We start from the raw sequence: 26,016 nt of genomic DNA, 5'->3' as shown, positions 1-26,016 counted from the left end.
CCAGTAGGTACATTAATGCAGCAGAATTAATTTCTACAGACATTGCTTTGAAATGACGCAACATATTCCGAAATAGCTGGTGTGCTGTGACGGCTGCTTCTGACAGCAATAGGACCTGCCTCACTGTTTCCTTTTGTCCCCCACCCTGTTTGCTGTATCCACCTGTTGTCTCTCGTCACATACTTAGATTGTAAGCCCTTTGCACCAGGGACTGTCTTTGTGTTACGTGTGTGTAAACAGCACCAGGCACATTGTGATCTCATTCGGGGCTTGTAGGTGTTACCACAATAGCAAACAATAAAAAATAATAATGATTGAAACAATTTCAATAGACAGTAGCAATATGGAAGAAATGGCAAGTTTGTCCCTTTTTACACTTTCACAGTGTAAATGTCTTTATTTAATGAAAAATCAATATGCAGCCATTTTTATTTATATGTTGCCCGCCCAGTAAATATTGATAGAAATGCTGTAAGACTACATGTAATTATGAAACACATCATCTGTCTTCTCTGTAATATGTAATTTGCTTTCCATCTGTCTGTTTTACTGATGAGTCATAAATTGCTAAACAAATGTTATTACCTTCATTTAATAAATTATTTGACAGGAAATATAAATATTGTAACAATTCCATGGTCTTATAGGATCTTTGTGACTGTCACTATGCTGTATCTCCCCAGCCCTAAGGAGCTCCTCATTCCGTTTCAATGACCATTTGGAACTTGGGGTTAGAACAACAGTTGGGGTTAGAACTCACAGCCACTACCACTTGAGCTAAAGGAAAATTACCGCCTATAGGTGGCAACAAACAGCTAAGCAGTTCTGATTTCATCCAGCAGAGAGCAGTGGTTCACATACCTACTTGCTAGTTCATTGTACCACTACTTGGAAGCTGGGATACTCTAAGAGCGATTCTCAGAAACTGAGGATAATTAATTTCAGGCATTACCAGGCAATAATAATTAACACTTATATATTATTTCATCTTCAAAAATAATCTGGGAGCATCCTAAAAGGCAGAGAAACAGCAGTCCAGTTTCAACCACAATGTAGGCAGGGGCCCTTTCATTGTTCTGTTTAACGTATAGGAATTGGGTAGTATCTGTTTAAATAGTTTGTGAACCCTCTAGTAGTGCTCACTGTGTTCTGTGGTTTAGAAAGCTGCCAGAGTAGCAGTATATCTGTATAACTGATCTTGCATGTTGTGTGTATTGAGTAAACATGGTTATCTGGACCCCACTGTGCCCAGGTGGTTTCTACATACTATTATTGTTGTGCAGACGGAAAGAGGCCCAACTCTGTGTCTTGGTTCTTGTTTGTTATTGTAATTAAGTTCTTCCAGGGCCTGATTCCCTTCCCACCAAAGAAAATGGGAAATTTGTGACTTATTTTATGTGGGAGCAAGATTAGGCCCCCAGAGTATTATCATGGGAAACACCTTTCATATCTTTAAAACTCCATTAGAAATCCAATAGAAGTAGGTAGAGCACCTCACATGAAATAAAATATGGGTATGGTTGAGTGATGTGCTGCTAACAGTTACCCCCCCCAAACGTTTCCCCCTTAGACTGTGATAAACCTAGGTGCTGGAGGTATGCACATCCCTGGAAAAGGAGAGAGAATCTAGTTCTTTGAAGCAAAATGCTTTCTCATAACTAATGTAAAACCAGTGAATGAGGCACAGAAACTTACATTAAACACAACTTTGCTGGAAAGGCATATACTTTGTGCCGCTGAAATATACAGAGAACATTGACGAGAGAGAGAGATGAAACCCTTGCCCTGAGTTAGGAAAATATCCTCTTCCCAGCATTCTGCACCATCTGATGCACCCCAGCTAGAAGAACTTTGCCCCTCAGAAGTATTTTCATGAGCACCAGGCCAGAGTCAGCAATATCATCAGAGGCAGAGAAACCACCTCAAACTTCCTACCAATTCAGAAGAATTTTAGGTGCTCCCAGGAGCCCTCAACAACCATCATTAGTTCAGCTATTAGTATGGGTGGTTTAGTGGTAAAATTCTCACTGTGTGTGTGTGTCTGTTTCATACAGGTTTTTATATTGCGCTTATCACCATAGTATGGGAGATCCGTATTTGATTCCTGACCAGTGCAGAGCTGAGTTGGGGGATCAGATACTGTGGTGATGGGAGGCAATGTAAAAGCGTAAGGTAGAAAAGACTGAACATATGAGATTTTCTAGTATTCAACAGATCATGTTTCCTTCCTGCACTAAAATCTTTCTTACCTTATTAACAGATGTGTTATTCATTTGTTTAGAATGAAATCCAAGGATTGTGGCCTGATCATACATGGTGCTAAGCACCCTCAATTCCCAATGAGTCTGCAGGATCAGAGCTCTGCATTAGCTGCATTCACTTAATGAAAAAGAGGATAATTGGAATGCAGACCAAAACCAGCACAGAGGATATTCTACAGTGGATGAAATCACATCCCCAGAATGTAATGGAGGCAGAGTTGTCCCACAGTGGCAGATCTTCCAGCTTTGCCAGTAACTTGCTGTGTGGCCTTGAGCACATCACTTCAGACAAGGTCCATCCTGAGGAAGTGGGGGCCAGATTTTCAGAGGGGTTGAGCACTCACAGCTTCAAGTTAACTCAAAAATTGGAGGTTTCAGAGTAACAGCTGTGTTAGTCTGTATTCGCAAAAAGAAAAAGGAGTACTAGTGGCACCTTAGAGACTAACCAATTTATTTGAGCATAAGCTTTCGTGAGCTACAGCTCACTTCATCGGATGCATTCCAAAAATTGGAGGCACCCATAATCAGAGATCACTTTTCATTATTTGGTCTGTACCTCAGTATCTCCATTTGTGAAACAGATAGTAATACTTGGCCACTTCTGCACACTGCTCAGAGATCTGCAGATAAGAGTTAAATAGTTTATTGTCTACTGCCTGTTTGATGAGAACTAGAAGTTTTCAGACAGTATTTGCCAGGAGGCAGTTGTGCTGCATGACATGATGCCGACGTCGGTTGTTCAGAAGGAGAGTGATCGCTCATTTAGTTTGGGCTTGGAAAAGTCAGTCTTTATTGTCTCAAACAGCATCTTCACCAGCTCGGTATTCCCTCTGGTGACCATGGCTTTGGAGAGCTCGATCACCTCTGTTGTGTGATTGCGACACACCAGTCTCAGCTCCTGGTGGACACGCTGCTTTGGGTATTTCTCCTCAGCCTTCTTTACCCACAATTCTACCTCTTGCATCAGCATCTCGGCATTCACCCTCTTCTGACTGAACAGCATAAGAAGTGTCTCCATCAGGCACCGGAAACTCTCTGTGTAGGTGGAGCCCACATCGTCCAGTTCTATGGCTCGCTTGAAGCACCCAATGGCATTGGACTCCTCATTTTTAAGCCGCAGGCATTTCCCTCTAAGCAGCTGTATTTCCGGTAGTGTATCTCCCAGGTCAAACTCCATGGCTTTCGCAAAGAACTCCAAAGCATTGTCCAGTGCCGTCTCATCCACTGGGAATAGTTCCCGCATGGCATCAACACCCATGTAATAGTAGACCTAGAAGGACATAATGACAGAATGACTGCAGATTCACAGCCATGGTTTACAAGGAAACTGCAGAGCCTTTTACTACTGCCTGAGATGACTGTACTACGCCGGGGTAACATTCGTTAGCAGAATCCACCAGTGGACCATGCAAAGTGGCCACAGCATAGTCGATGCTCTGGGCCAGTCTGCATACATTATACACAACCATCATTTGAGCACTCCAGTTCACCTCCCTCCACCTCCAGCTCTTAGGGTACGTCTACACAGCAAAAGCTGGGCACAGGCTAGCTTGCCCAAGCTAGCGTGAATCCAGCTAGCACTGGTAACAACGGCAGTGAAGACAATGCGCTGTTGGCTTCAGCAAAGGTAGTATAAGTCCAGCAGGGACCCTGAGTACATACATGGCTCGCTAGCTCACCCAGGACCCCATGCTGTGCTATCTTCACTGCTAATTGGATTCAAGCTAGTTTGTGTAGGCTAGCCCTTGTCCAGCTTTTCCTGTACAGACGTACCCCAAGAACCAGGTCTGAGACTTCAATGTTTCTACATTCTATTGTTCCTCTTGTTTCTTTAAGCAGTGAATGTAAATAAAAACATGAAGACATGAAAAAAGCAGCAACTGATCTCACTGGGAGAGCATCTGTGTATTTACTCACCTGGCCTATCTCCAGGTATGTCTTCAAGCACGGACAAACCTTTACAACACTTTCAAGGTCCTCTTTAGCACTGGTGAGATTTTTCCTGTCTGGCATGCCTCCCAAACCCATCTTTGCACGTTCCAGATCTCGCAGATAGAGCTTAATGTGGATCTAAACACAGGAGGAAACTCATTCTGGTATACATCCAGTTTCAATGTTATCCCTCCTGCCACAATATCTGGGGTTAGTTCATGCTTGTAGGGCCGTTTTAACATATATAGCACTAAGTATATTAATATTAGTAAAAAAAAAAATGGAACACATTGGGCCAGATCCTCAGCTGGGGTTAATCAGTGTAGCTCCACTGCAAGCCAGGTTACATGAGCCCAGGAGCTATCTATCTTGACCATTACCAAAGTGTCTGAGTGCCTAGGACAACATAGTTCCACACACCTCCTGGAGATGTGTTGACCAGTTACTGGAATTCCCTTTCACAGTGATGAGGATGTAAATACCAACTGATCTAATGATACTATTATACGAATAGGAATTGGGGAGCACTACATGCTTCTGTCGGTTGCACCACTGCACCCCATTGGCGACCCTAGGAGTTTTACCTGAGTAAGAACTGCAGAATCAAGCCCTTTGTTTTATATTGTTTTGTAGTATTCTGAAGCTGAGTCTATTTAAGACACAGTCTGGCTTTTAGAAACCGCCCTAATGCTGCATTTTTTGGGCTCATACCTGCATGCAGCTGAGCTTCAAGAGAAATTAGAAACCTCCTTTGAAGGATAGGTCTAGTCACATACTAAAGATACCCAGGACAGCCTGAACATTCACTTGTGAGGCAACTTATTTCTTAAGCAATTGAATATTTCTTGTCTTAAAAAATAAATAAAGTGAGAATTAATCTCAGGTTTATTTAAAAACTAACCAATCAACTCCCATTTCAATACTTTGCTGCTGTTATAATAGGAAATAACCAGTAACAATACTCCTGGCTATTTGAGGTAGGAATCATGAACACCATTGTACAAATAAGGACACCCGGGTACAGACAGGTAGAGGGTAACACTTTCAAAAGATCCTAAGTGATTTAGGAGCCTATGTCTCATTCAAAGTCCATAAGACTTTGGCTCCCAAATGCCTGAAAATTAGACTTAGGTAGCTGAGTCACTTATTAACATTTGAAAATGTTACCCTAGGTGACAAGGAGCCTCTGGCAGAGCCAGAACTGAACTCAGATCTCCAGACTGGCTTCTTAACTATAAGACCATTCTTCCTCCCCAGCTTATTTTCCCTTTGGGTGACTGCTTTGACTATCACATAACATAGCCCAGGACAATGATAGCTTCTTTTCTAGTTGTTTAGCTTCGGCTATCGGGAATCCCTAGTGGAATCCCCTGGCACAGACAGAGCCATTTCCAGGAGCCATCTCAGTGAAAGGCTCCTCTGATCATGAAGAGGAATTTGACTCCTGAGTACAAGGCCAGGCCTGGTGAGCCCCATTTTCCAAGAGAAATCTCCCCTGGGGCCTGTATCCTGGGTGAATCAGCTGGCAAGCCACTCAGGGATAAAGATGCTTATTCAAATGATGCCTCCAATATTCACCAGTGGAACGGAGAGGCTGCAGATCTTGGCAAATGCCCTCTCCAGTTGGCTGACTGCACTCAGCTGGCAGGGCTTGAAAAGCAGATTAATGGTCTTACACAGGGATTCTGCATTTTGGAAGTTCATAGATCTTCTGTCAAATAAAGCCCTTAATAGAAACATACAGAGTCAGGCTGACTCCTGGAAGGAGGGAGGCAGCAGTAGGTTTTTATTCTGGGTGGAGAGTGGCAGCAAACCAGCATTACCTTCTGCTGGAACTCAAGCACCTTCCTAAGATTTGGGGCCCCATCCGAAGGCCACTGAAGTTAATGGGAAGATTCTCATTGACTTCAATGGGCTTTGGATCAGACCCAAGAGTCCACCAACCTGCTCTTGTGTAATGACACCGTAAGAGAAATGTTGATACCTTGATGGGCCAGATCAGTTTCCATAATTATTAATATTTACAGCAACAATGTACATCTCCTATGATGCCTTTTACCTAGAAGCAACAAACTAAACAGAGGGATCATTTCACCCACCACTGATATACAGCCACCTCTGGGGTGGAACATGGCCGCTGTTTCACACCACAGAGCAACACTGTACAACAGGTTAGAAGAGGAAATGAAGGGTTCTATATGCACATGCTTACTTAGTTTCTTAAATTAGGCCCCAATTCAGCGGAACTTTAGGCACCTGCTTCACTTTCAGCAGAGCACATACGCACATCTTTCACTTTCAGCAGGTGAGTAGTTCCATTTCAGTCGGCGGCACTGCACATGTGCTTAAAGTGATGAATGTGCCTACGCACTTTGCTGCAGCGGAGCCTTACTTTTTTAAGGTGAGGATGCAGTCCCTTTTGAAGAAAATGGTATGTTCCAATGGGCTTCCCAGGATGAGCTGAAGCCTGTGCAAGGTGCCACTCCAGAAATCAAAACAACATAGACAGAAATGTGAGTTATTGCGTTTGTTTGGTAAGTTTAGCATAGGCTAAAATCTTGTGCAAATGACGAGGTTGCTAGAAATATTGCCACAAGGCCAGTCCCTGGCAAAGGTAGGGGCTGCTCTGGCTCTGGTTCAGAATGTAGCATGGGCCCTTGAAGATTTGGTGTCAAAGACAAGCTACGTACCTTGGCCCGCGTGCAGTAGGCCTGCCAGTTGAGCTCTGGATCTTGTAGGACATCTAGCGCCATATTGCAGATTCCCATAGCCATTTCTTGCTTGCCCAGGAAGTGGAAAATTTTTGCCAGTCGGTTTAGTGTGGGAGGATTGTCATTAGCTATTTCTATTGCCTTTTGAAACCAAGAAAGCAAAACATATTTCCATCAGTGAACTGCCCCTTACTGTACTGATCAAACATCCCTGAATTCAGTTGGACCGTCTGTGTTATTCACAGACTGGCTTTTGTGACTGACTGACTAATTTGTTGAGACTCAGATGATGAGTCAAAAGCTGTATGGGTACTGACTCACAATGGCGTGGTATTTTTAAATATGCCGATTCCTGCACTCTGCTTTACTGCTGTGTCAAGGTTCCTTCCCCACTCTGAACTCTAGGGTACAGATGTGGGGACCTGCATGAAAACCCCCTAAGCTTATTTTTACCAGCTTAGGTTAAAACTTCCCCAAGGTACAAACTATTTTACCTTTTGCCCTTGGACTTTATTGCTGCCAGCACCAAGCGTCTAACAGATATATAACCAGGAAAGAGCCCGCTTGGAAACATCTTTCCCCCCAAATTCCGCCCCAAACCCTACACCCCCTTTCCTGGGGAAGGCTTGATAAAAATCCTCACCAATTTGCATAAGTGAATACGGACCCAAACCCTTGGATCTTAAGAACAATGAAAAAGCAATCAGGTTCTTAAAAGAAGAATTTTAATTGAAGAAAAAAGTAAAAGAATCACCTCTGTAAAATCAGGATGGTAAATACCTTACAGGGTAATCAGATTCAAAACATAGAGAATCCCTCTAGGCAAAACCTTAAGTTACAAAAAGACACAAAAACAGGAATCTACATTCCATTCAGCACAACTTATTTTATCAGCCATTTACACAAAACAGAATCTAACGCATCTCTAGCTAGATTACTTACTAAGTTCTAAGACTCCATTCCTTTCCTGTTCCTGGCAAAAGCATCACACAGACAGAGAGAGCCTTTGTTTCTCCCCCCCTCCAGCTTTGCAAGTATCTTGTCTCCTCATTGGTCATTTTGGTCAGGTGCCAGCGAGGTTATCCTAGCTTCTTAACCCTTTACAGGTGAAATGGTTTTTACTCTGGCCAGGAGGGATTTAAAGGTGTTTACCCTTCCCTTTATATTTATGACAGCTGCCCTCAGGGCTTGGCATCCACATGCCCTCAACAAACATGGTTGCCTCAACTTCTCATTTCACCTAGCCAACAAGAGGAAGAAGAAAAAGCTGGTCATTTCTCCTAAATATTTAGGGGCAGATTCTGATACCCTGTCTTATTGAGTAGCACCTCTCTCCATGCATGATCCAGCCCCATTAAAGTCAATGGGATCATTGGCTGAGCATAAGCTACCCATTGTAAGGAGAGGCATTAGATTCTGACCCAGAATAGCCACCACCCAATGATTCCTTCTGCTAACTCAGTAGTAACCATAACCTGTATCATAACCCCTGGCCTTCAACCCAGGCCCATGGGAGCAGCCACACTTCAACCCTCCATTTGGCAGCCTGCTGACAAGGTCTGACCCAGGAAACACAGCCCCAGTTTGAGGGCCCACCCCTGACATCCTATTGATGGAGTCCCAGAGCAGCCGATTGGCCCGCTGGCCCTACTTAAGTCAGGAACAGGACAGCTGTCTGAACAACTAGGATTCGCCTTTTACTGGATTGGGTGCTTCCTGCTCCCCTGGCTTGGCTCCTGACCTCTGGCTTGTGATTCTGATCTCCCGGTTTCCTGACCCAGCCTGACTCTCAACTCCTGACTTTGGACTCCAGCTCTGACCACTAGGTCTGGCTGCTTACAACTTGGCCTTGACACCCTGGACTAATAAACACCTCAGTGTCTGCATTATTTAAGACAGGACACAGCTACTACCTCAGAAACAGGAAGCACCTTAAAGTTTCCATATCATGTGCTCTTTTTTTAAAACTCCAAAGTAATTGGCTTAGGTTAATGCACCAGGCCCATTACCACAGCATCTTCGTGCCTGATTAAGGGCTGTACAGATCCAGGTCTGGAGCCACACTATCCCAGCAGGGAACTCTGGGAGGCAATGCAGGGAGGGTATGGTTGTGTATGAGGTGAGCTTTGCTGGCCATTGGGGAATGGGGACTGGGTTATAGCCCTGCCTCCTTGCCAGCCCTCCATAGAGTGGCACGTGCAGGCACTGGAATTGTACCTGCACTCTGTATAGGGCATTGAAAGGGGGAGGAGACTCCTCCTTCCTCCCTCTTCATGCACTCCCATAAGGCTAGACCCGACTAATAACGGCAATAGCCTTAGCCGCTGTTCTTGGTAGAGGTGGATGTCAGCCCAAACCATGGCTCAAGCCACCCCTGAGTTCTGGGAGAGTTTAGCTCTGGATCCTGACTGGGTGGGTGGCTTGGGCCTGTACATGCCAGCGCTGCCTTGTGTGATTATAATCTTAACTGAGAGCTGGCAGGACTACTGAGTTGCACATGTAACCCAGGCAGGGCTGCCAGTGGATCATGTGGTTCCTCAGCTTCTGTGCTGCATTGGGAGCAGGGCTGTAGTCAGAGGGAGGCTCAGGTGCTTATATAAGGTGTGGAGGCTGGGAGGGGTAAAACAAACACCCGGCTAATCCTTCTCCCTATTCCTCGGGACTCTCCCATCCCTAGAACTTCTGCACCCTTAACAAAAATTAACTCCTGTATGCTTCCTCTAGCCTCATCTTACAGCTTGGGCCCCTGGGCTGCAGTAAGGGGTAGCTCTTGTTATCAGTGGAACAAGGCTGATTCACATCACCTGAGAATCTGACCCAGTGTCCTTGATGGTGAGGTCTGCTTGTGTAAAACAGAGATCCTAAGCTCTGCTGGCTTTGCCTGATACGTACTGCTCATTCTGGAGTGCCTCAGAGTAGGGAAAAGGAGGCATGAGGATGGAGTGATGGGGAAGGAGCAGATAAGAAGGGAATGCAGAGGAGAGAGATGGCAATCTGCATGGCTTATGGGGGATGTAGGTGTAAAGGAGTGAGCAATGGGGACTTCCACAAGTCTTCTCATTACACCCTAGCAATGAAGTAAAAAAGCACCTTGCCAAAGCAATCAAGGGGCCCAGTCCCAGAGTAACCACAGTCATGGATCCCCATTGGGGTGGTGGAAAACGTCTCTTTCCTTTCCAGCAGCATCCCGAGGTAGCACCAGGCCAGAGCTAGAGGGGGTGGAGAACAAAAGTCAGAGCAGGTTAGCAGTAAAGACACTAATATTAGAAGCTATCCATCCTGCACAATCAGGCTGAAGGGATATTTCACTTTGGAAACAAGAATTCACTGAGCCGCTTTGGCAAAAGATGCATTTCAAAGTTAGTTTAGTTTAGTGAATTTAGTGCTTCTGAGAAGTGCCCAGGAGCCTGGAGTACTTGGTTTATCTGCAGCATGAAGACTGACAGTGCAAACTGCCCACGCACTGACCTGCCCATGTACTTCAACCCCACCCCAGATCTCTAAGGGGTCAGAGGTTAGGTAACTTTCCAGGATCTGCCTGCTCTCTGGCTTCTCTGCTGAGATTGCCAATAAGCTGCAATTGTACTGCTGTTGAAAATGTTATTTCCCTGATCTCTGTTGACTAGGAACTGGACTGAGACCATCAGTTTATTTCACCCAGGCCACCCAACAACCATTGTATGATAACTTTTAGACCCTGATTCAGCAAGGTGCTTCAGTACGTGACTAACTTTAAGTATGCGACTAGTCCCATTTGCTTCAATGAGACTATTAATGTACCTTAAATTAGGCACTTGCTTAAGCACCCTGCTGAATCAGGGCCTTAGTGGCTACCAGAAATGGGATCTGTAGGTCCTTAGCTCTTCTGCATATAAGACCATGTTCATGTATGAGCCTAACCTTAGGCAGGCAGGTGTGAAAAGCTTGGTGAGTTGCGGTCTGAGCCCTGCTTCTCATGCAGAGGAATGGAGTGTGCCTGGAATGAGCTGGTTCTCATACCTCTGTAGTGAGAATTTGAGGACTTGGTCACTTGTCGAAGCAGAGCCAGCGTTCTGTTAAAGGAGGGCAGCCGCTTCTGCTCATCATTTCCCTTGTTCATCAGGATCCCATCTAATCTGTAAGAGCAGGAGCAGTTTGGTTACTGGATCCTAGCTACACAAATACCTCTATCAATAGGACTGCTTTCCTTAGCAAATAGTGCTTTGATTGCTCAGTATTACGGTTCACTTCAGTGGGGGTGGCTTACTAGTCACAGCTCATGTATCACACCCCTAGAACAACAAATGCATGATATTAATTAGACTTTGCAGTTACACAGCATCCAAGGATCATCCAAGGATCTCAGAGGTGGATATTGTTCTCCCTGCTTTACTAGAAACCGAGGCGCAGGGAGGTAGAGCAAGTTGTCCAAGGTTACACAGCGAGTCAACAAAGAGTCAGGATTGGAACTCAGGGGCCTGATTCTCCACTGCATTGCAACAGTGGAACATAAGGAGTTGCCATACTGGATGGGACCCACAGTCCATCTAGTCCTGTATTCTGTTTCTGACAGTGGCCAGCACCAGACACTTCACAGGAAAGTGTACGAACCCTGCAGTAGGCAGATCTGGGGTAATCTGCCCCCCACAAACGTCTACTCCTAATCCCTACTAGTTATAAATTGTTTTGAGCCCTGAAACATGAGGTTTTATCTCCCACCTGATGCTCTTTTTGCTAGCTGTAACTATAATTAAGGCTGTGAATCTGTCACGGAGATCATGGATTCCATGACTTTCCGTGACTTCTGCAGCGGCTGGTGCTGGGTCAGCAGCAGCAGTTTGGATGTGTGGGAGGCGACTCAGGGCTAGGGGCAGAATTTCAAGGCCCTTTCTTAAGGGCTTAGTTTTATTTCTCCAAATCAAACAGCACAACGCAAATCTACTCATGAAATCAGGCCCAGACCCAGAGTGTCCTGTGGGTCTCGCTCTCAGCTGGGCTGCTTGTTTGGCCTGTTATCTAAGGGCCAAGGCCCAGAATTTAGGAGCCTAAATACCTTTGTGGATCTGGACGCAGTGATTTGCAGTCTATCACCTGATCCCTGGCCTCAGAGCCATCACTGGAGAGGCAGGTAACTAGGCAAAGGAGGGCTAGGCCCAACTCCTTTAAAGGGCCAGCCACCCTATGCCAGGTAGAATGAACTCTGCCCTCACTATTCACTAATTCAGTGCCCATGGCCATGGTATCTGAGTTTCTCTATGAAGCCCATTCTCCTACCAGGCAGAAAGAAAGAACGAGTCTGACATAGGGTGAACTGCGGGCCCCACTGAGATAATTGGGAGTTTTGCCACTGAGCTCAATGGAACCAAGATTTCCCTCCCGGTCGTGTACACAAGTCCTCCTCTGTCTGTGGAATCCACTTCCCCCTGGCATTTGGCGCCATTGTACTGTGATGCTAAGTTGGTTTCAGTTCCCCTGATGCATTACCTGTTTTCCACCGCTTGCTAGCCTAGGCCTCACTAGAGGGGTGTGCTTTGGTTTGCTGTGCACTAAAAAGAGAGTGAAAAAAGCCACTCATCTCTACATAGAAAATCCCTTTCTCTGCACCCTGGGGCAAATCCTGATCCGACTGAAGAAATGTCTCCCATAGTGCACCACAGCCAGGGACACACCACCTCCCCTCCATGGTCACCAGAGAACAGGAAATGTTGGCCTGTGAGGAGTTCCTACAGGGAATCAAAGGTAAAATGCCCCTGAGAAACCAGAACAAATTAAACATGCTAGTAAGGAAACAACTAAGGAAACTCCCTGGCTTGTGGCTCAAAGAGATCATTCTAGGGGATCTGTCACAGGGATTTTGATAGTGTCCTGAATGGGGTCTGAACAGACTGGCTGTTTAATTCACCTGGAGAGAGATGTTAACTAGCACCTGTCACCTGGGGCAGTCACAATCCATTCCAGACTGGAGCTATCGGTCCCTGCTCTCAATGCTTTTGCCTTGGCTGAGCCAGGCGTAGGCATCTCATAGTCCTTGCTACAACTGCCCAAGAAACAAAGCAGATGGTCTGCCAGGGTGCAGGCAAACTCCCCCATTCCAGTGTAATCTGCCACTGTTTATTTCTCATGGCACCCTTGGAGAAGGTGTTTGGTGCTGTTCCGCTCTCTTATTCCAGCTCCGCGCCAGGCACTCCGTCTCTTACCTGATGTACAGAGTGGCCATAGTGAAGTACCAGCTTCTCTTCTCCTCCAGGGGGATCTGAAATAGGGAAAGGTTTGTAGGAAAGTCATCATTAACACCTGAAAAATCGCCCTCCCGAATCCAGTGGCCTATGAAACTAGACATCCAGAGGCAAGACGAACGTGCACTTTGCCAGGAAAACAACACTCAAAACTTTCTTACTTCGCTACTCAATAAAAGACGCCGGGCCAGATCCTCACCTGTGTAAATCAGTGTAGCGTCATTGGCGCGCCATGAGTTTTTACCAAGCCAAAATCTGACACAAAGGCTCCCTCTGAAACAGAGGCGGTCCCTTTCAAAACCCATTCAGTATGTCATGAAAACCTCTGCCCTTTCACGCTATCCTTTAAGTTCCACAGTAGACGTTGCACTTTCATCCAGGGATCTCAAAGCACCTTGTAAACACGCAGGAGTGAATCCTCAACCCACTGGGGGAGTACCCCACAGAGAGTAACAGCTGCAGTCTAGTGCCTTGAGCCAGAGCGGGCAGTCAGGAGTCTGCTTATGACTCTGCCAAAGACTTGCGGTGAGACCTTGGGCTTATGTGCCTCAGTTTCTCCACCGGTAAGAAGGGACAGTAATGCCTATCCACCTTTGTAAAACCTTTTGAGGTCTATAGTGTCAATGGCAATTGGTTCACAAGCAAAGCACTAATAATTCCATTTTATAGAGGGGGGAAAGGATGGTCTGAGGAGTCTGTGGCAGAGTGAGGACTAGAACACAGGAATCCCGACTCCCAGGCCACAGGGCTACCCATTAGAAGGCACTTCCCTGAATGCAGGTGTCCTCACAGACACATGGATTTCCTCTCTTCCCCCTATTTCCGCAGCCGGGCTATACCATTCCACTCAGGGTGGTTTATTAGTGCTTACTCTGTTCTGTGCAGATTAGAAGAGGGTTTCCATGAAGTGTGTGTCTGTATAAGTCTGCATCCTATGAGGTTGTTGTATACATTACTGTGTTTAAAAATGGTACATAGCAGAGCCAGTCTGGGCCAGCAACATGGAGATAAGGCTTGTCAGGTTCTTTGCCTGCAGCACAGTCCCCTCACTCTGCTCAGAGAAGAGAGGGCTTTCTGTTTAAATGGGAATTGCACAGGACAGTGCAATGGGGTAAGTCTTGGTGGACAGTACATAACGCAATGGGCAGAGGGATTGCAATATTAGCCAGGTTAGCAGTTTCCAAGAGGTGGATGCAGGTACAATTAAAAGGAGCAAACATTCTCAGTATTACTTATATTATTCACACTGCGCTCAGCACTGCATAGGGCACACAAAGAAAGCAAGCCCCTGCCCCAGAGAGCACAAGTCTCCAAGGCTGACACACAGAAGACGGCACATGCTGGGGGATCAAGGGGTGGGGATGGTTTAGCGTGTTCTTGTGATGAAAGCCGAAGGTTGAGGCAAAGCAATGCCTTACAACAATCCTGGCTCCCGCTTATCGTATCCAGAACAGAGCGATTCCCTACTGTAGCTGCTCACTGCGTCATTGGCATGGACAGCGGCTTAGCAAGCACAGGCCCAGCCAGCCAGTTGCACCAGTGAGGTGGAGAAACCAAATGGACAGTTTTCCCAAACAAAGTATCACCTTCCTGCCCTGTGCTGAGGATTCAGGGAGGAAGGAATTGGGGAGGTTAGCGAGGGTTACACACAGTATTTTTGCTGCCTCATGCAGGCGCACAGGGAGCAGGAGGTAAGGGCCGATTTGTCTCCACTCACTTTGCAGAAAGGATGGTCTCATGAGCACAACACAGTGCTGGTAATCAGGAGATTTTGGAGTTCTGTTCTCAGCTCTCCCAGAGGCCTTCTGTGTCGCCTGGCTCAGTTCAGAGTCTTCTTGGTAACTGCACTGTGCACGCAGTGTTGTTGGTACTGTATTAGTCCCAGGATAAAGTCTGTGCTTGTCTCTCTCCCCAACAGAAGTTGGTCCAATAAAAGGTATTACCTCACCCACCTTGTCTCTGCATTGTGCAGGCTTTCACTCTTGTGCAGAGTCACTATAAAAGTTGCCAATCTGCTCCGATTGTGTTTGCACCCACTTTTCACTGGTGTAAATAACACACAAGGTGCAAGGCCCTGGAGCATCAAATCTGCAGTGTTAAATCCTGGCCCCCCAATGAAGTCAAAACTCCTACATACTCTGTAGGACAAGGATTTAACTCATGTGCCTCAGGTTCCCTATCTGCTACAAGGGGATGATAATAATGCCGTCCTCAGAGAGGGGTTGATGCTAAATTTATTCATGTTTGCAAAGTGCTTTGAGATGCTCAAACAGCAGCAGCTGCAGAGGTGCAGAGGGCTAGCATCTTTCGCTGGTGTGTAAGGGAAGGACAAATGGGGATGTACGACAGGAATAACAGACGCACAAATATAAAGCCTTCAAAATAGCCAGGAGATTCTGTGGTGAAGAGCTGTCGGCTTGTTGGATCTAATACCACGTAGGTGGCAGAAATATGTTCCAATGAAAGAGAATTCTCAGTGCACTATAAATATCTGAAAGCACTTGGCTGATATTTAACCTGCTGCTGTAAGCAGAAACGCCAGCTCACTGCAGAAACGCCAGCTAACAGTGTTCCAGGTGCGTAGCTGCCCTAAGGGACAGTTTTGTGAGCCAAGCGACTGGTTCCAAATGTCTAAACTCTGAGAGCACAGCCCCACACCGTGCCTGCAATGACCCTCTCATCCTGTTGCGGCCAAGGAACTGACTGCCCTTTGGGAGGATGCTTAGACATCAAGGCTGTGAGTGTCGTGCATGGGCAGCCTGGGGAAGATGGTGCCTGGCAGGTGTGCAGAGGCGGAGCCTTTTCCCCACAGCATCATTGCAGTTTTTGTGATCTCCCAAGTCCAGAGATGTCTCTGGGGCACTAGGCTCCTGAGAGGAGATGGTGGTGGTGGCCAGGAGGTGAGGCCACTGCCCTGCCCACCCTCTGCAGCCAGCCCGCTCTGCTAAAACACAGGATAGCAGATGTGCTCACATTGTGTGCTGGGAAGCTCCAGGGAGCCTTATGTCTTCCTGCAGCACAATGCTTTCCCCCCGTGGGGCAGGAGGCTCCACAGCACCCCAAGGTGGGCTGGTGTCCAGGGGTATGTCTATATTGCATTGTACACCTGGGTCTGTGGGACCCGGGCTTGTGGACTTATTTCCAAGCCCATGCTGCATCCACACTGCATTGTAAACCTGGACCCAGCTCTCACAGCCGTGCTAACGCATCCATATTGCACCATGTAGACCTTCTGACTTGGGTCTGTGGCTTGACCTGCATCCACACTGCAAAATGACCGCTTGGACCCAAGTCACAGCGGGACTCAGGCTCTGACCCACTCCACTAGGAGGGTCCTAGGACCTGGGTCCTGAGTGCTTGCTGACCCGAGTGTGCGTGTGGACAGAAAAGGGGCTTGGCTGAAACCTGAGTTGGAGCCCGAGCTTAGTATGCATTGTAGACATACCCAATAGGGCCAACCCAACTTTAAACATCTCATGGCACATTCTAGTAACAACAGGAGTTTGCCCTGCGGACGGTTGTTGGCTAGCATTCCCCAGCCCAGCTGTTGTGCACCATGGTGTGCTCCAGCCGCCTGCCTGGCTGCCACCACTCCCCCAGAGGTGGCTGCCTTTCATTCACGGGAGAAGTGTTTCTGCAGACCCTCGCTCATTCAGCCTCCACTGATACCAACGTTAGGAATGCTGAATCAGGTGCTCCGCACCAGCAACTCCCTTGATTTCAATTGGATTTGTGGGTACTCAGCACTTGTGAAGGTCTTACAGATTGTTTGGGAAGCATGTGGGGATCCTCTAAGGTTGGAGGGAGGAAACTTGCACTCCTAGTTCATTAGAAGAACTGAATACAATTGGAAAGGCTATTCCTCCTCCCTGGCTGAAGCTGAACCAAGCACTGTTCCTGGTACTTTGCCCATGATCTGTTGAAAGTGAACCAGCTTTGTGATCTATACTCCCATCTGGTGGCTCTGTTCGCATTTAATTGTAATGGGTTGTGGGCAAAGTGCTAATTGCTATTCCCTTTAGACCTGGCGGTGGAGCAGATTTTGCAAGTTAATGGGTTTGGAGAGCGCTGAGCTGGGCTGGATTGTTTAGAAGGTATTCCGTTTAAGTTTCTTTTTTGATTTCTTTGTGGGTTCATTTTATCTGTGCACATAAATAAAATAAACCCATACTTAAATGGCCTAGCAAGACTATGGATCATGATGCAGAAGGAAGCAGCCAGCACTAAATGAGAAAGGAATTCGACACATGATTTTGATGCCTAACTTTTTGGATGCCCAGCTTGAGACATGCCTAAGGGGGCAAGGTTCTGTAGAAAGTGTTTAGCACCCAGCCCTCCAAAAAACAGGTCTCTTTAAAGTGGCTCAAGTTGGGTACCTCAAAATTAGAGCTGTGCGGAGAAAGGGAATTCTGTTCCAGGGAGGACTGAGATGTTTCAATTTGGAATGGAACCCAACAATTTTGAAAGTCTCCATGAAAGGGAATGGAAGCCCAGCTGAGGGACATTCTGCCCAGCGGGCTGCCCCTGAGCTGAGGACTCTGGAAGCTCTGGCTGCTGAGGAGCCATTAGCTGGCGCTCCGAACTTCCGGGCTCTTTGGCAGCCACCTGGTGGATTGGCAGGGAGCTGTAAGTCCGGGAGCCCCAGCTGAACAGAGAGCCTTGGAGCTTGGGAGTCGCAGTTCCCAGGGCTTCTTGGCTCCCCACCAGGCAGGCTGCCTGAGAGTTTATAGCCTGGAAACCCAGATTGCCCTGGTCAGCTGTGGAGGGCTGGGTGGGTGAGCTGGCAGGAAACCAGGCAGTTTTCTAAACTTGCCCGGCAGGGCGGGATCCATTGGAACTTGGTTAAAAGGGAGCCATCACCATGAAACTTTTCCAGTTTTACCACTCGGCATTCTAGGAGAAGCATTCCACTGGGGAATGTCTAAGCAGTTCTACTCAGAATCACTCATCACTCCTGACAAGCCGCCTGGCTATGTTCCCTGGAGCCAGGTTGTGCCTGACCTTCAGTGGAAGAGCGAGAAAGCAGGAGAGGGCACCAAGACGCTGCCCGCCCCTTGTGCTTTGCTAAGTGCAAGTCTGATAGCCACCATTTTGACCAACACCCCAGAAACTGAACCAGGGATCACCAGCGTTAAAAAGCATAAGCAGCTACAACCTGAACTAAAGACCCAGCCTCTGCAGCTGGAGCTGTGACAGATGCACACCTGCCGTGGACCCAGCGCTGTGCAGAATGCACAGCCCGACAAGGTTCACACTCATGGCTCCAGAGGGGGCAGGCCTATGCCTCCACTCCCTTGTGCAGCAGAGCAGACAGTGCACCCTGGAACAGAGAGATGCCTGTGCTGACCCGGACCTCGGGGAGGCAGAGCACCTGCCTGAACAATGCCTCTTGGCGCTCCCACTGAACAGGGTGTCTCCACCACACAGTGCAGGGCTGGGGCTGGGGCTTAAAGTCTCACTGGAGCTTTTGCTAAGCTCTCCAGCTGGGAGAGCAGATTTGCCATTCAAATCCCTCATTTTTTAAACCGAAACCTGCTCCTTTCCCAACACTTCCAGAGGTGTTAGGTTGGGCTGCTCATTGGCAGGGACACCTACAGGCAGTTTAGACACAACCAGCACCCTCAGGTGCTGCAGAGTTCCTGCATGCACTTTCCCCGCGGCTGCAGGGCTTTAGTTTAGTTACAATTCCACTTGGCCCTATAGTAGATAAGATCTGCCTGAGATTATTCAAGTGAAGGGCATGAATGCTGCTGGACTAGATTTACTAGGAGCCCCTCAGAATCCTACAACCTGCCCACATGGCTCCAACATTTTTGCAGCTGTCAACATTGTAAACACCGCTCCCCTCCTAATGTCTTAAGGCTGGTGGCCAGCACGGGAATGGTTTGAGCAATCCACAGAATAGCTGATAGAAGAGTCAATTATTTTGTATATTCACAACCTTTTTCCTAGGCAGCGTCCTTGCACAGCGAATAGAGTGGCTGGCAGGGGCAGGTACATAAACTGGGTGGTTTGGATAAGAGGATCAGCAGTGCCAGGGCTGGATCTGCAAGTGATGTATGTTGGCATCACTCTCCTGAAATCAATGGAGGGACATTGATTTACACCAGCTGAGAATCTGGCCCTTAGTGTTTACAAGGGAATAATGTTAGTGGAATCATTGAGCTGGGATTTATTGAGGGGAGAAAGCTCACACCTTTCTGATAATTGCTGCTTCGGTCTGTGTGGCTGCAGACTTGGGACTGGACACTGGTGAGGCTCCATCTACACCATGTATATTGCCGTGTTATAACAATAGTGCCCCATTCATTCTAGAGCATGGTTTGGCCTGGCCTGTGTGGATGGGACCAAACCATGTTAAGAGTCATGTTACTGCGCCACGTTAGAGTTCTGGGCTCTACCATCAACACAGGCAAGGCCAAGCTGTATTATCACCCAGTCAGGGCACCATCCTCAGCCAATACCCTGTGGAGTGGAGTCGAGCACAGTCCGGCTGCCTAGCCTGGAGGAGACCAAAGCACGTCTATGCAGCCTTTCAACCAAGGTTCAATCATGGGTTCAACTTAACTGTGGCCGAACCAAGTTCCGACAGGATGAAGCTGTTTCATGGTGGTGTTAAATCAAAGCTTGTGCTAGCCAGGTCTCTGTAATGTTCACTAAGCACTCAGGGGTCAGGTGCGTTGCAGAGAAGGCAGCGCACTTTGACTGCATCAGTGCCCACCGCAGCCTGCGTCTGCTCAGGTGGCTGGAATCACCATTCGGGAAGGGGAGGAAGCTGAACACAGCCATAAGCATAACCAGCCCCACACTGGGAAGTTGAGAGCCATTTCTACATCCCAGAGACGGTAGCTATGTCGACAGGAGAAGCCCTGCTGTCAATATAGCACTGTCTACACCAGGAGTTCAGTTGGTATAACTGCATTGCTCAGGAGTGTGGATTTTCCACACCCTTGAGCAACGTAGTAATGAATATGACATAAATTGCTAGTGTAGACGAAGCCTCTGTTAAAATGTCCCCGAATGTAGGGACCATTCAGATTCCCATCCCAATATAAACCCACCAGCTGGGTCCTAGCTACTTTTAATATTTATATTACAGTAGCATCTAGAGGCCACAACCGAGATCAGGGCCCATTGTGCTAGTCACTGGACAACCACATAATGATAGAGAGCCCTTCCTCCCAAACTTTTAACACTCCAAATAGACAAGACAGTCACAGGATGGAGGGAAGGATGGATTCTTATTCTTCTGATTCTGGAGAACTGAGGCACACAGAGATTTAGGTAACATAGGGAGAACTAGGAGCGGAATCCAGATTTTCACAGTCCCAGTACTGTGCCTTAAAACTCTCCTTTGCCACGCTCACTACAAAAAACTTGACACCAGTCAGGCTGAGACCACATTTATCAGGATGACCAATATTGTCTCCTTGTTTCCTTGTGCTCCCCTGTCTGTCTGTGACCATCTGTTGTCTCTGGTCTTATCCTTAGATTGTAAGCACCTTAGGACAGGGACTGTTCTTTTGTTCTGGGTTTGTGCAGTGCCTAGCACAATGGGGCCCTGGTCCTGGGCTGCGGCTCCGGTAATACAAATAAAATAAATAATTATAATTCACCGCAGAACCTTCTTGCTCTTTATACCTTGCCCTTTTAGAGGTGACAAACTGAAAAGGAGACGTTCGGTTCTGAGGTTACTCTCATAGCAGTGGAAGGCTGCAGAAGAGGATTTCCAACTCTGCCTGTGTTGATAGGGCGATTTCCCCAGCTGCTGTTTGCATATTCTTGGGCCCCCCTCTCTGAAACACACACTTGGCCAAGTCCAGCTGCTTTCTGGAGTTATCCTGCTTTCTGCCACTTCACACAGACCGGCGGGGGTTAACAGCAATATGAACAGAAAGCAAATTGTCTCCAGGCTCTAGAGATGTCTATAGCAAGGTGGCTGGGTATGAACTGACCACTGCTTGCCTGATCCTGGAGAACCATCCTAAGGGCTAAAATAACATCTCTGTGGGTAGTCTGGGGCTTTGGTGGTGGGCTGGAACCTTTCACGTCTGTATCACTGGCCCAAGCCAAGAGTGCCTGTTTTACAGCGTCTGCTGGGCCTGCTCGGTGGATAATCCAAGGATTGTTTATCTGGTGCCTTTCATAAGCATGGCTTTGTCACAAGAAACATCAGCCTGTCTACACTGTCAAGGGCCTCAGGAAAACAGGGCTAAGAGCTGTAATGCAGACAGGTCCACCCCACGTCCTGGGATCAGAAGCCTGCCCAGCTATTCCAAGGTTTTCATGCGCACAGATCGCTTTGACTGTGTTACATGTGGCTGCTGACACCCTGGCAGCTCCTTTCTGCTCTGCAGTGTTTAGCTGTGATGTCCCTCCATGTGGGGACAACTGTGCTGTCCGTGAGTCCACTTATGACAATAGCCTCAGTGATGCGCTAAATGACATAGCTCAGTGTTAGACCATCGCCTTAGTCACACCGAGCGGCCCTGCATCACTAACCCCCTGCTTTGTGCAGAATGGGGACTGTGAAAAGTTTAATGCCAGACTGCAGAATTTTAAATAGCCGCTGAATCCCCTGTAGCAGCACTGCCTACCCACTCTGGCTTCAGGCTAGCGTCTGCCTCAGTTTCCCCCCACTTGGGCTCCCAGTAAGCTCAGTATAGGCTTTCATGTGTCCTGTAATACCCCTTCTTGGGGTCTGGATACACAAGAACTCCCCTAGCCTTCCTAGGTGGCTCCCAACCTTTGGTGCAGTGATCCCAGGCTGGGCCCTGCTGAGTCTTTCCTCTAGCAGACTTCCTCTCCACCCGCCAGCCATCCTCGCTGGCTGCTGCTCCCTGCTGGCTTGAACCCTCCTGCCTGGGCAGTTGGGAGAGTCTCTGAGCAGCTCATGCTGCTCTCCTGCTCCTTTGAGTCCCTCCCTGCTCTCCATCTAGCAACAGCAGCTCCCAGGGCTTCCTACCTGGAGTCTCCCCTTTGATTCTCTTCAGGCTTCTCTGTTATCTCCACCCCCAGAAGGCCTGATTCTAGCCACACAAAATGTGACACTGCTCATCTCCACCTGGGGAGACAAGTTAAGTGGGTCACAGGTGGGGCCCTGGACCTATCTCTCCTTAAAGGGCCAGTCACCCGGTGACATCCCCCGCACCTAATTAAAATGAAAAAAATGGTCTGATAGTTTTCATCTTACTGAAACAACAGAACATCCTAGAACAGGGGGTCTAGAGAATGATGCAGCATTTATTCTCTTACTATGCATTTTCATCTGTTTCTCTATCTTAGAGTTCTCTATCCTGCCCTTCACTGAAATGTTGCGAACTCTTGGGATTGTTTTTTTAAAGCCCCAGCTCCAGGAGTGATGTGATTCCATGAGAGTCTCAGCTTGCATTTAAAAGTAAAAGCAAGTTTCTAGCCCTCAGGGTTGCAAAGAAGAGGTTGAAAATGTACCCTGAGCGCAGCCTAAAGGCTCAGGAAACAGGAGGCAAAGAAAAAGAATCCCAGATTAATTAGCTGTACAAATCTCATGATTTGCTAAGTCTATCTCAGGATTTTCTGGGGCTTTACTCATGATTTTTGAATGTTGGGAGTTGGCAACACTATTTGCAGTGTTCCATGTTATTTCCATGATATTAGAGAGACAAGGTGGGTGAGCCAATATCTTTTATTGGACCAACTTCTATGGGTGAAAGAAACAAGCTTTTGAGCTTACCCAGACTTGAAGAAGAGCTCTCAGCTCAAAAGCTTGTCTCTCTCACCCACAGAAGTTGGTCCAATAAAAGTTATTACCTCCCCCACCTTGTCTCTCTGTAATAGTTATGAACTTCCCAGGTAACATGTCTGGGGTCAAGAATTTAAGGAATGAACTAAGCTGTAGCACTACTGAGCATTTTGATAGCACCTTCTAGCTGAAGGCCTTGAAGCCCTTTCCAAACACAGCTGGGAGAAGTATTTGCACTTGACACAAAGCCTTGAGCTGAATGGCTTAAGGAAGGACATTTTCTGCGGCTTTGCCAACAGAACACAGTTAGTGTCTTGAAGCAAATTCAGTGTGTGTGATACCCTGATGCTCCATCCGTTCTGATGTCTCAGAGAGCGTACACCGTGCAATTCTTATTCTAACGATAAACTCTCTCCAACCAGCTCTCCACCCAAGCGCTCCCCTTAAGTGAGCATACCAGCCACCTGCCTTTTATGAGCTCCCAAAGGGCAGCCACACACTGCGTGTGCAGAAGGACGCGCCTTTGTTTGAACAGCTAGAGAAGATAAGGCTGGAAGTGCAGAACACTGCTTATTCTGATCACGTAAGACCAGAGTAACTTAAAATGGGTTTAAAACTTTCCACAATCCCATCCAGCTACAGAATCGTGTTGCCTTTAAAGGGGCTGATCTGCATAGAGATCAACAATTTTAAGTGACACAGCACGAAGGAGGGCGGAACACTAAGATAGGAGCGATTCCCAGAAGCTTTCTCCTGGCAGGACTTTACTCCCTCAGGCTTATACTTGTCTGCACTGTCATACCCAAGCTCAGCTATTAGCTGGTAAATTAGTTCCTACTCTAGGTTCCTGCTATCATAATGAACCCATGATTGAATTGCTCTGCCCAAAGGGTAGAGGGCCTACAAAGACACATGGCAAGTACGTCCGGTGATACCCGACAGCAATCTACGCATTGGTAGGAGCTGTGACTGACCTGCTCCCCATAAGCAAGAGCCTTGTCATAGAGCATGAGGCCGGCAGTCAGTTTCTCCATTCGGTCTTCTTCATCCACAAGCCCAATGTCAAAGACGTAAGCGTAGCCCTGCTCTGCCAGGCAGCGGGCCGCTCGGAGCCTGGGATCCCCCTGAGATGCGTCTTCTGAGCCCAGGCCCATTAAGTGGGCTAGTTTCTTGGTGCAGTCAGCCTCTTCCTGCTCGCTGTCCAGCCTGTCATACACACAGGCCAGGTTGGCCCAAGCATTGAGGTTGTCAGGGTCCTCCTGGGAGATGCTCAGGAAGATCTCCTTGGCTTGCTCCATCTCCTCCAGGTGGAAGGAGAAGACCCCAAGCAGGTTCCTGATGGCGAATCGCTGGGAGCCAGACTCAAGCTCTAGCTCATACATCAGGCTGTCTCGCTTAAGCTTCATGTCCCTCCCTCTGAAAGTCACAGCAGAGCAGGGCTCGAAGTTCAGGTTCATCTCCAGGTGGAAGTGACCAGGAATATAGTCCATCTCCTCAATGAGCGTGTCAATATCCACCTCGGCTTCCTCCGGGTTCTCCATGGGGAATTGCTGGGTATATCCCCACGCAGGGCTGCTGCAGTATCTCCCAGTCCCAACCTTTCCCTCCTCCTCTCTGACAAACCTGCAATTCTGCTCTCTCAAACCTGCAATTCTGGTTTAGCTGATTCACATGCAGCCTGGGAGGAGTCCTGAATGGAAGAGGCACCTAGCCACGCCTGTCATTCTTCAAGTGCCTGCTTGGCTAGGACTGTCAGTGAATCTCAAGAGCCCAAAACAGAAAAGTCTGCTGGGTCCATTCTTGCCTGTTGTCCTGGCAGGGGCAGGTGCAGAGGTGGGCTGCTCCTTGCAGTGCATGCTGGAGCGATCAGTCCCATATTCCCATTTCCCTTCTTTGGTTTGTATTCTGTAGTGTGTTAACGTTTGTTGTGCATTTTGCTCCAGGCCATAAAACGCCTTTGACAATAAAAAGTCTGGGCCAAATCCTGATTCCCTTACTCCAAATCCCCATCAGAACGGGTCAGTAGCCGAGCCTGATCATGGACTGCACAGCGGAGCCGCTTCTGGACCAGATTCAGGTGTTTGAAGCCAGAAGCGCTCCGCTGCGGGAGTGGAGGGGCTGTGCTGCAGTCACAGTCCCTCCCCTGGGGCTCTGCACAGGCTGACTCAGCTGGCCAGAGCAGAGGGAGCAGCCAGCCCAGGCTTTCCCCACCGGCTTCACCCCCACATGAGAGGGCCCAGCAGGCTGGTTCAGCTGGGTGGTGTGAGAGAGTGGATCCGGCTCACCCTCGACCTTTCATCAGGGGGCGGGAGCAAGGTCGGGAGCATTGTGGCTGGTCCCCGTGCAGGAACGAAGGAGTGGAGGAGACTCTTGTACTCTTCTTCTCACCCCTTGGAGTATCCATTCTGTGCCAGCCACAGTGTATATTTAATGAGGATCAGCTGCACTCAACTAACACTGCTGCTGGGTGACCCTCGGATAGGCATCTCCGAGTTGGAGCCTGGAGCAATACCTGAACAGGCTACAAACCAGTGTTAAGAAATAGCAATTTGGTCCCAGTAATGACCACAGCCTCCGGCTGACAGCCAGAACCAGTCACAGGGGGGTGGACAAGAGCTCTGCTTTTCAGTCTTATGGGCTCTGTGGGGCTGTACAAGGATAATTAGAGGCTCTGCAACACAGTTTTCCTATTAATACAGCTTTGGCTTTCCCCTTTCTAAAAAGGCCTTGTGCAAAGGGTCCATCTGCTCTCTGAGCCCCAGGCCCATCCGCCGAGGGATTCGTCTGCTCTCCGAGCCCCTGGCTCATCCGCCGAGGGATCCATCTGCTCTCCGAGCCCAGGCACGTCTGGGCCAGGGGCACGTCTGCTCGCCAAGCCCGTGCACATCTGGTAAAATGTAGTGTATCGAAACTAAACAAGGATCAAACAGTGAGCTCAAAACAGCTGCATTCCTCTCCTCTCAGGCAGGGCCTGAACCTGAGCTGTAATGGGTACAGGAGGCATTGAGCCAGAGGCCCCAGCCCCGTGCAATGGGTTGCCTGGAAGCACCGCCTTCATGGGAACAGAAAGGCAACAAGTGTATGGGGTTGTCATGGCTGCAGTATTCCGGAGCTGCTGGGAGCGTGCCAGTCGAGTGGAGGGGGGGGGGGGTCCCTCCATCCCCAGGGAGCAGAGA

General features: G+C 48.1%; 1 protein-coding gene across 1 annotated transcript; it reads right to left on the bottom strand.

Moving 5' to 3' along the window:
* Window positions 1-369: 369 nt before the first annotated feature.
* On the bottom strand, window positions 370-24,381 carry TTC22 (tetratricopeptide repeat domain 22). The gene is made up of 7 exons (XM_073357601.1): window positions 23,815-24,381; window positions 13,081-13,136; window positions 10,904-11,019; window positions 9,995-10,113; window positions 6,884-7,045; window positions 4,179-4,331; window positions 370-3,531 (listed from the first exon to the last, which is right to left on the bottom strand). Exons 1-7 carry the CDS (start codon window positions 24,379-24,381, stop codon window positions 3,001-3,003), a joined length of 1,704 nt encoding a protein of 567 aa, XP_073213702.1. The 3' UTR covers window positions 370-3,000.
* Between the last annotated feature and the right edge of the window lie 1,635 nt (window positions 24,382-26,016).

This window comes from Lepidochelys kempii, chromosome 8 (assembly GCF_965140285.1).
Source record: "Lepidochelys kempii isolate rLepKem1 chromosome 8, rLepKem1.hap1, whole genome shotgun sequence".
Taxonomy (NCBI): domain Eukaryota; kingdom Metazoa; phylum Chordata; order Testudines; family Cheloniidae; genus Lepidochelys; species Lepidochelys kempii.
This window is presented reverse-complemented; position numbering and strand designations above follow the sequence as displayed.